This window comes from Lissotriton vulgaris, chromosome 8 (assembly GCF_964263255.1).
Source record: "Lissotriton vulgaris chromosome 8, aLisVul1.2, whole genome shotgun sequence".
NCBI classification, from domain to species: domain Eukaryota; kingdom Metazoa; phylum Chordata; class Amphibia; order Caudata; family Salamandridae; genus Lissotriton; species Lissotriton vulgaris.
The window spans coordinates 10,720,055-10,731,173 of record NC_141696.1 but is presented as its reverse complement, the minus strand read 5'-3'; the positions used below and the strand labels follow the sequence as shown (position 1 = coordinate 10,731,173).

Sequence of the window (11,119 nt, the reverse complement as noted above, 5' to 3'; positions counted from 1 at the left end):
TAGCCAACAAATAAACTCATCAACTCAGTAAAGAAAGCTATCAGCGACAGCCACAGCCACAGTATACACAGCAACAGCAACAGCACAGCACAGCACAGACTACGTGGGAGGGGACAGCCAGCTAAGCAGAGGGGTGCAAGGTCATCGGACAATCGGTTAACTAACCTTCCTCCTGTAACTCTAAAACTCACACGGACGAGCCCGTGAAGCCGCTGACTTTTGCCAGTAGAACTTGATCATCCCGGGTGCTGGATACATAACAGGACAAAAACCGGTGAGTGGCTGGCCTGGTGTGCTGCGTGCTAGTGCAGGGGTGCAGGGGGGGTGCTAAGGGACAAAAAAGGACTAGTGTGTTTTTTTTTTTTCCATTGGGACAGCAACATCAATATCACGGTCAGTGAGCATCCTAAGCTTCCCCTAGTTTTTTCCAGCCCTCCAAATTCCACCCTCCACTGTCTGTTGGTGGGCTGCATCTTAAATACCAATAGATTAACATGAGATCTGGCAAGATTCGGGGGAGCCAAACGAACAAAGGAGGGCAAAATAAGTGAAAACAAAGGTCTAAGCTATCTAAGGGGGTGATGGAGGCTCAGACGGAATTCTCTACACCTACAGCTAGGGGGAACAGCCCCCTACCAGAAACAATTGACCTAACAGTAGCAAGTGAGACAATGGAACAAATACAGGACCAAATTGCCACGACCATACAAACAAGAAAAACAACGAAAAAAGGGGGAAATAAAATTAACATAACTCTGGTTCAGCCTAAAATGTATACAAAATTTTGTTTTCTAAAGAGTCCAGGGGGGCGTTTTATTTTCAAAGATTAACAAAGCATCAGGCCTTCAATCGCCTTTTGAACCATTTCAATCAGCCTCTAACCATCATCCTAGAGATAAGCGGCCCCGATTGGACGATAGCTACAGCAATAGCATCAGTAACAGCAGAGGAGACAAAAGTACAACATCTATAACACCACCCCAAAAAACTTCTACACCTCAGCGCAATAACATCAAAATGGGGGAAAAGCTCGGGCAAAAGTTCGAGATGACAGGTACCCCGGTAGGACGGGAACTGATCATTGATGCCAACCTAATACAAATACATCGGCCAAAGGAAACTATGGATTTGCTGCTATCAATTATGGAGAAGAAGAATTCAAACATCAACGGTAAAACCGAGAATGCCAGCATGACTAACGAACCAGGCCATGAGGGCAACGAGGGCATAAGTAACAATGAGCAGGGTACTAGAAAAGAGAAAACTGCAACTCCACCAGCATGGTTAACGAAGATGGAACCCTCATTAATAGTCCTCGATACAACAAATGACTAATCCATACAAGTATCCAAGGCATCAGAAGGGATGCGATATAAAGATATAAGTCAGAAGAACTGCACACCAGAGGTGATCGAAATCTCCTCTTATTTAAGGAAAGAGGAGTGGGAGGAACGCATGGCGGCTTATCCAAAAGACCTGAGCGCAAGCAGGCTGGCCAGCGAGTCAACAAAATGTGGAACGGCACAGCTGGAGTTAAATATAGTAGGCGTAGGGGGGCCAGGAACAGCGCAACCCTTAAAAAAACCACTGGTGCCCCAAGAAGCGGGACTCCAAGAGTGCCACGGTAATCAGGATACAATTCCGGCTCAGGCAACTCCAGCTCAGGACAGGCAAGAAAGCGCATGGCCCAGTCTTCTTAACACAGTACAACTCCTGGTGGACGCAGCACACTACCAATCGGAGAAAATGGACGCCCAACTAACATTGTTAGACACGTTGGCAGTATTTGTAGTTGCAATAGATGGGAAGCTGGGCACATTAAACTCGCTTCTTCTGAGCAAATTAAATCAACTTGAGGACACCAAAAGGAGAAATGGCATTGAGTGTGAATGTGGCCCAATCATTGATAAACTGGCCACCCTGCCAACACTAATGTCAGACTTATGTGGACACCTCAAAAGATCTGCCGGATATAGACAGAGGATCGACAGTGACGCACTGGGTTGCCCAAAAACAAATGGTCCCGGCAAAGTGTCTATAGTACAAACAAAGGAGGCTGAGACTGACGCTACCTGTAGCAAGGACACCAATGCCAAACGGCACGATCACCCAAGGACGGTAGAGAAAACTGAGGATACAGGGGAGAACAGGATGGAGCCATCAACGCCTCTTTTGGCAAGCGTCGAAGACGACACAGATACAAACTATAAATTAAATGCCAAACAGAGGAGAGCGAAAAAACGTAAAGGAAGAAAACAAAAGCTCTGCTCTAAACGTGAAGGTTTTAGGCAACTTTTTGGGCAAACAAAGACTGCAGAACAAAGCATGAGCAACTTGGTGGAAGATTTATCACTAGATCGTGAACACTACAAAAGATGTGGCCCACCTGAAGACATTCCACAATCAACAAACAAAAGCTCAGAGGAAACAGCAGCTGTTCCATCAAGTAACCAAGCTGTGGTGCCCCAACTTTCTGGGTCCATCACTTCACTGGCCAACCCTGGTTTACGGAGCGGGCTAATGCACAATATGAAGCCTCGCACAAGCCCAAAATCTTTAACAACCCCAAGGGGAGAAAAAAAAGGAAGACAAGATCTAGGACCCCCTGACAACCAAATATTAGCCATCACGAAAGAAACTGTGCCAACTTACCTACAAGCGGAACAGCCAAAGTCAAAAATTGCACATGTAGACCTGACCTTAAACAAGCAGCTTCCATGCCGTGAAACCACTGATCCTACTGTATGTGCAAGTGATCAAATCCCAGCATGGGAGCACCATCGAGTGGGCTCTGGGCATCAGCAAACATAACAAGCAATATGAAGCTAATAGCAAGTTTAAACATGGACAATGTGGTTGGAGGTGCTATCAACCAAGGGGAAGCTTCGGATGCCATATGGTTCACCCCTGACTATACCTCCAAAGGGAGACACGATATCCTTAACAGAGGCAACATCTTAAGATTATTGGGCCATATCCATTCTCTAACAACTGTGGCAAATTCTGACCTGAAGTCCATTGAATTAATAGCCGTGGAAGGCACAGGAAAAGAAGCGACGAAGACGATTTGGTCTTCGGTAGAGCTGGCACAAAAGATCCTTATGGAATCTGAGACTTTTAAAAACTGGGGCATCATGTTGAGGCCCTTTTCAAAGCCTCGATACCCAGATGTACTGTGCTCTGAGAGAAGCCTGAACCCGAGGCAGCAGGCAAAAGGAAGAATTATCTCAGTTCTCAGGGGTGCTGTCGGGCCTAGTTGTACAGATAGAAATGGGTTCCTTGAACTCACTCTAGGGGAGCAGAATGGAAGACAAGCCCCTAATGGGTGGCAGGAACATAGACGGTTCGTGAGGACCATAACAAACAGTAATTGACAAATGCAGTGGACAACAATGGAGCACCTACAGGATCAATTGTGTCTATGTTCGTGGAATATAAATGGCCAAGCATCCAAAATGCTTGACTTGGACTTCATAGCTTATATACGATCTTTTGACTTAATCGCGCTACAAGAAACTTGGCTTGCTGAGCCTCCTCACCTTCAGGGATACCTACGTTTTTTCTCTGGCGCAAAGAGTTTAGCCAAGTATGGTCATTTAAGAGGAGGCTTGGTAACATATGTAGCTACAACCAGCTTTGTGATGGCCAAAGAAATCGGGCCCTCGGCGACAGCTGCACTTGCAGTTAATCTGACTCTTACTACAGGACAAGGCAAAACAATTAACACCTGCACCCTGGTCAATGCTTATATACACCCCAAAGAAAAGAAAAAAGCAGCGGAGGAGTTATATGCATACATAGAAGAGTGTATCATGGGTGAAAAAACAGCGAATCTAGTACTCACTGGGGACTTTAACCTCAATCTCATGGGAACAACACAAGAGGAGGGCATCATGGCACAAAATACTATTTGGGCATTACCACAACAAGGCAAGCCACAAAGAGCCGATAAATCAAAACTGGGAAAGAAGGTACTTGAGGCATTAGAAAACTTTAACATCAGGGCACTAAACGGCAGGTTTACAGGGGATAACCCGTCAGCCTCAACCTTTCACTCAGGAACAGCGAGTAGCACGCTAGATTATACCTTCGTGTCACTCCCACTTTTTCAATTTATAACATCTTATCGGATAGGGAATCAAACAGACAGTGACCATTGTCCTCAGGAAATTACTATGGATCTTGCCAAACCAAATTACGAGCGTTCAACGGCTCCTAAGGGGTCCATCTATACCGTAAACTTCAAAAAGATCAAGTATTCGGTTGCAATGGGCGAACTTTTGATTGGACAGGCAAAAAAACACTATATGGAGGGCACAGGCATCAATGAAGTAGCGAAATGGGTGCAGTTCACTACTATTCTGGGGCAATATGCAACAAAGCCAAAAGCGCACACAAGGATGAATAACCTGGGCACCCTTCCCCAAGCATATAGAGGGAAAGTAAAAGAAATGAAATATTCAATCTCAAAGTTAATGAGAGCGGTACAACAAGATCAGAACAACAAAGGGATGCTGCATCAACTCTCTAAATTAAAAGCTTCACTAAAAAAACTAAAATGGGAAGCAAATAGAACTAAAGTGGAACAACTTTGGGCATCACTCCATGAGGACATAAAAAAGAATGACGGTGCAAATTTTTGGAAGAAAATAAATTCATTAACGCACCCTGCAAAAATGGAGGTTACATCTAACATTGCAGAAGCAACTTGGGCAGCATATCTTGAAAACCACTTTAACCGAGATCTGTCGGCCAATCAGATTATGAGCAAATCTCGCCAGGTACGAGGCCACGATGTCGGCGATAGGCTACAAATGCACCCAATCAATCAGGACATGGCAGGAGACGCAGATTATACATCTTTGGAACCCATAATAAAGCGGCAAATAAAGAAAGGAAGAAGGGAAGGTGCCCCTGGTCCAAACGGGATTCCGCCCGTCCTTTTTAAAAAAGACATGGACTATTGGGCAGCGGCACTGGAACCCCTCTTTCGGGAGATCAGGCATACTAACATCCTACCAGACACTTGGAAGGGCTCCGTTATTGCCCCCATATATAAAGCAGGGGATAGAGGTATTCCTCAAAATTATCGGTTAGTTGCTCTAATCGATAATGATGCGAAGTATTTTGCAGGTCTAATACTGGAAGACCTAAAGACATGGGCCACGAGGAAGTCTCTAATACCTGTCAATCAAACAGGTTTTGTTAAAGCCGTGGGGACAACAACAAACATACTGTCAATGAGCATGCTTATAGACAAGGCAGAGATGAAAAAAATGCCCCTGCACCTCTGCTTTATAGACTACAAGGAGGCATTTGACAACATCAACCGCAATTTACTATGGACAAAGCGCAAGGATTGGGGTATCCCAAAAGGTCTGCTGGAGCCATTAATTAACCTACATACAGACACTTGGATTCAGATCAAGGTGGGGGACGGCTCAATGCTGTCAAGGCGGATACAAACCAACAACGGCCTTAAGCAGGGTTGCGTGTTGGCACCCACACTGTTCAATCTGTTCCTGGCGGATCTGGTGCCCCTATTAAATAACTGCAACTCACACTCGCCAAAATTAGGAGGCCTAAATCTACCATGCCTCCTATACGCAGACGACCTGGTGTTAATAAGCCATACTAAAGTAGGGCTTCAAAATCTCTTAAATACAACCCAGAGATATTCTGAGCTAAATGATTTAACAGCGAACCTCGAGAAGACGCAAACAATGACAATCAGCAAGAACAAACACAAGAAAAGCCTCTTGTGGTTCTGGAACAACATCCGCATCAAAGACACCTCGTCGTATAAATATCTAGGTGTGAAGATTGATAGGGGTGGCCAATTCAGTGAACAAAGGGCCAGTATAAGAGGTAAAGGCCTTGCTCTGGCAATCGCCTTAAAAACACTAAATAACAACCTCTCTGGCCCTTCTCTGACCCCTTCACTACATGTCATACGTGCAAAATTATTACCAACACTAACTTATGGGAGTGAGGCCCACCGAGGCAGAGATGCCGTAACACTTGACAGTACAATCGTGTCGGCATACAGAATCATCTTCGGCCTTCCAAAGCGATCCTCCCCAGCACAGATCAGATTGGAGTTTGGTATTCAGTCACAGCTTTTTGCAAGACAAGGGGCATATATCTGCTCATGGGACAAAGTAAGAAAAACGACTGAAGGAACGTTGAACGCATACTTATGGAAAGAACTAGAGCAGACCCAAAATTCACCAGCAGCAAAATATTTGGCAAAGAGTATAGTGAACACCGGACTGGCAGAACTCTGGGCGTCCCCGGTAGATCACAAATCATTCAACAAACTGAAGAAATCGATCAAGCTTCAGTCATGGGTCCAGGACAAAGCCACCCTATCAAAAAGATCTCACGCATGGATGGTATTAAATACATACCTGACACAAGCCTCCCAGCCTTATCTTGGCCTAGGTTATACAAAAAAAAAACAAATTGTCCTTTCTAAGATATAGACTGGGCCTGCTACCATGTATTCTATACCTCCCTCACTGGCTGAGATCGAAAGCTGGAACATTATGCAGGTTATGTGGCATTGGGGCTGAAGACATGATGCACTTGCTATGCACGTGTGAAGAATTACAAGAAGAAAGAAAGCTCCTGCTGAAACGCACTTTATTTTACAGGGGGTACGCACACGAAGGAGTGCAGTGCTAACCTGCTTCTCAGCACAGGATCCTCAGCTCAGTTGCAGTTTTGTGAAATTTTTAAAAGCAGTGGAAAAAAAACTACCAAAAACTGACACATGAACTATCTACAAACAGGACATATGATTTATTTACGAATTGCCTGAAAACTGTCAAGAAATTTGTGGAAAAAACATGAATAGTCTAACAGGCTACAAAGTGGATGAGAAGTACAGAAGGCCTAACGTGGGCGGCCAGCAAACAAAATCAACTTGTATGCTGAACTGTTTGTTTTCTGCAATATAGAATAGAATCGATCTTAAACGCATGTTTTTATGAGTATTTTAATTTTGCTATTGTGTACTGTATCGCATTGGTTTTAATTAACTGTGCAATAAAACATAAAAAACCTCCTTTTTAATCACTTTTTCCATGTAACGAAAAATTTGTTAACAACATTCAGAATTTTATTTTTTTACATTATTCCAATTTGGTTTTTTTCAAGCGCTTCCGAACTCTGCTTACCTTTGAACTCTGTTTTAGTCTTTTGTCTATATACTACGACCTTACCAAGGGGAGGGTGTTATATGGCCATTAGGATCACTATCAACATTGCTAAGTTAGCATGAGCTCTGCTGCCATGATGCTGCTATTTCGCTTGTTACTACATGATTTTATTTTGAAAGACTTTTTTTATGCCTTTCACATGAGAACAGTCTGCTTTCTGCATTCTCTGCCTGCTCCTGGAGGTTAGTCAGAACACAATGTGCAAGATCAATAAACAATGCCCCTTGTTATTCTGTTCTGGTCAGTCCCTAACACCTAGACATAACATGCTAAACACAGCTGCAGACTCGTGCTTTGATATTACGGGGATGCATGTTGTTCAATACACACATTTGGAGAGGGACCTTTCCAGGGAGAAGAGCTATGCTGTTCATATGATGTAAAACTTCCATCTAGGCACTAAGGTATGGACTCTGCTCACAAAGACCAGAGATCTTCCTTTATACAATAAACTTTACCTTCCCAAGGGGAGGGTGGTTAGGCCTTATTGACCTTTTTCAAATGTCTGTGTATGATGACATCCCCATTTATATTCTATGGAATTGTAACAATGCTAACTGTTTAGGTCTATGCATTTTGCTGCTAGTAGTGGCTCATATACTGCATTAAAGAGGACAATAGTAAACATTTTAAACTATAAACGTGACTCTGGCAATTCTTATTGTGCATAAGTACGAGTGAGTGAGCGAAAGGGTGTGTCTTGCTACCTTGCTGAGAGAGTCTGGAGTGTTGTGTTCTGGGTTGTCTAATCATTTGTGGATTCGTGATTAGGTAGGAGAACGAATGAGACGCTATAGCTAGTCGGTTTTGGGATTTGGGGTACTAGGGTGGTAGGAAGGTTCAGTACCTATACACCAAGGTCCTGTATACCTATGCATAGTTCTGTGTATGTGCAAAAACCCTGCAACACAACATTGGTGAGCAGGAACGCCTTTACCTTTCACAGCTCCAAGGGGCACAAGTCAGTCTTCTCACATAGGTCAGCAACATGTCTCCATGCTACCTGGTAGACTTCACCACCAGGTAAGGGCGATTGCCAACACCTCAATGTCTACCGCCATGGCCCAGCAACTCCACAGCACCTATGCATCCCACTCCAGGTCCCAGACGCAGGCACAGCGAAGTATCCAGGCTCCAGGGACTGTCCGCGCTTTCAAGGTTTTGGCTGCCATAGTGTTGCAACGAGGGTGCTATGAAAAGTGATGCATCACAGGTTTTCCCCAGCAATGCACCTCTTTTCATATATGTAGCCCTGATTCTGTATTTCCTCTTCCACTGGGACTCTGGCTGGTCATCCTGGCTGTTGGGGAGTTGGGGAGGTTGATGATCTGCTCTGCACCTGTACCTGGCTGCTCCATTCTGCATTCCATTGCTTTTCTTTTATTGTTTTCATTGGAGGAGGAATTATTGGCTATGTTTTCCACTAGAGGCAAAAAAGGTGAAGTCCTGCTGTCTAATGTGTGCTTTTTGACCGCAAATTGGCCTTTTGTCAGTTTTTGCCCACTAACGCCAGTATTTGTATCAGCTTCACGCTAGCGTTATCAGCAGTTTTTAATGCGGCTACCTGAAACTATAACCATGTAGTGACATATTGTAAGTACATTGCTAACAGGGTTATAGTTTTCAGCAACGGCCCGTATAAAGAAAACTGCTGCTAACTAAAGCTAACGCAAGTTAGCCGCAGCTCTTGTAAAGATACCTGCAAGAGTGTATACTAACAAGCAGTGCTCACACTCAATAAGTGCTAAATAGTAATAACTGAAGCAACATCGCACAGAGAGCAGCATATTGCAAAATCTATATCACAGCGTTATAAACAATTGATTGATCCATGATCCCCAAGGGTGTTGACAACACAGGCAGAGATGGGACAGGAGCCGGTGAGACCTCACACAAAATAGCCCTTTGAGTCACCCCTGGTAGTCCTGGGTGCAGATGTAGACGTATGGCTCAACAGCAGGGCTGGCATCTGGGGGTTCAACGCAGCAAAGCAGCTCTTCAAGGTACAGCAGGCCACAGCAGCAGGCAGTCCTCAGAGTCCTTCTGCAGGTCCAGTAGTGATAACGAACTGAAGTGTGGGTTTGAAGGTTCATTTATTATACCCTGGTACCCTGCTCCCAGAAGGTGGAAGAAGTTTTGGGAAAGGTCCTTTGAAGTTTCTTGACTCCCCTGCCTGGCTCTAAGCTGGCTTCAGTGACAACACCAGGCTGTGAGGAGACAGGACCCATCCTATTCAGGTGCATGTGGGCCTGTTCTCAGCTCCACCCTCCCATCCTGCCAGTTGATGTCCCAGTGAGGCTCAGCTAATTCCACTATTGTGTAATTGGGAGGAATTCACAAACTCTAAATGTCAGCTATGCCCAGTCATGTGACCCAAGACAAGCTGAAGGCACAAAGGACTAAGGGCAGGGAAATGCCAACTTTCTAAAAGTGGCATTTTCAAAATTGTAATGAAAAATCTGACTTTACCATTAAAGAGGGTTTATCATTACAATTCCATAGTGACCAAACATGACATATCTACATGTCACCTAGGTGCTGATGTATTTTATAGATGTGTCAGTAGGTTTTACCTGGACATATGAATCCTAATACAGTTCTCTTTAGATGATGTTCTTTATTCACAAGTATTAGTCGCAATTCATTATATAGTTATTTCTCTCTTCTTAGGTGAGGATCAAGAACGCTGGGATCTCAGTGAAGAAAGATGCCCCTCGAATGAAGCGGATCGAGCCACAGGTAAGTTTCAAACCATCTCTTCTCTAAATCATGTGGTTGGGTATGTGAGGGAAGATACCACTTTTGGTGTCCCATCACCAGGAGAAGTTAAAGGTTTTCATGACATCTCTTCTAAGTGTAGTGATCTCACTAAGTCTGTGATTTGGAGATTTACTTAATCAACAGTCATTTAGAAAAAGAAATAAAAATAGTGAAAGAATTTCAAGTCGTGACCCAAAATTACATTCTGGTCTTTGCATGGGGAATTTACTGAAAATACTCACTACTCAATAAAGAATTGTCCAACCAGTTGAGCCTTGATACTCTGGATGCTTTAACCTGCAGGACCATCAACGTTTTGTGGACCACCATGTCTTCCCTTTAAACCTCCTCCCAGTTCCAGCTCTTCCTAGGTATCTGGTCACATACCTGAGCTAGCCATGTTTCTCCAGGAATGTTATTTGATACTTGATATTTATTAATTTCTATAGCGCCTGAATCACCCCATAAGGGGCATCTCTGTGCTTAAGACAGTGTGCTACACCCAAACCATAGGGACTCACAAAAAAATGTCTTTAATAGCTTCCTGAATTGAGGAATGCTATGACAATTGCAAAGCTTTAGGGGAAATTTGTTCCAGAGAGTCGGGGCAAGATAAGTAAATGCTTTGCCTCCCTTACGGGCCCTTTTAATTCTTGGAGAGCAAAGGAGTAGCTTGGATCCTGATTGGAGGTTCCGTGAGGGAGTGTACTTGGTGAGTTTATCTGATAAGTAGGAAGGCCCCAGACCATTGAGGGCTTTGTAGATAATACAGCCAATCTTAAATTTCACCCGCTTTCTCACAGTGAACCAGTGGAGTTTGTTAAGAAGTGGACGATAAGCTGTTCTGGGAGGGGCGTTGCAACTAGTCGGGCTGCCGTATTCTGGACAACTTGTAACTTTAGGGAAGCCTCTTTGGCCGAGGCTAACAGTGTGCTACAGTAGTCCAGATGGCTTAACACTAGTGATTGCATCAATGTTTTTTTTGTATAGGAAGGTAATAGAGGGAATACTCTTCTAAGTAAACTGAGTGTGTGAAAGCAGGTAACAGCAGTGGTAGTGACGTGAGCATTGAGCGTGAGATTCTGGTTGATCCGGTTGCCTACATTTAGCCTACATTTTTGAGGGGGTCGTGCCCA

General features: G+C 44.1%; 1 protein-coding gene across 1 annotated transcript in view; it reads left to right on the top strand.

Moving 5' to 3' along the window:
- The first annotated feature begins 9,168 nt into the window (after positions 1–9,168).
- The window catches only part of LOC147693218 (NACHT, LRR and PYD domains-containing protein 3-like), a 1,290,712-nt gene continuing 1,288,761 nt past the window's right edge, over positions 9,169–11,119 (top strand). Inside the window, exons 1-2 of the mRNA XM_086933611.1 lie at positions 9,169–9,226; positions 9,894–9,962. Of these exons, the coding sequence (XP_086789737.1) occupies positions 9,169–9,226; positions 9,894–9,962 (127 nt within the window). The remainder of the gene's footprint in view (positions 9,227–9,893; positions 9,963–11,119) is intronic.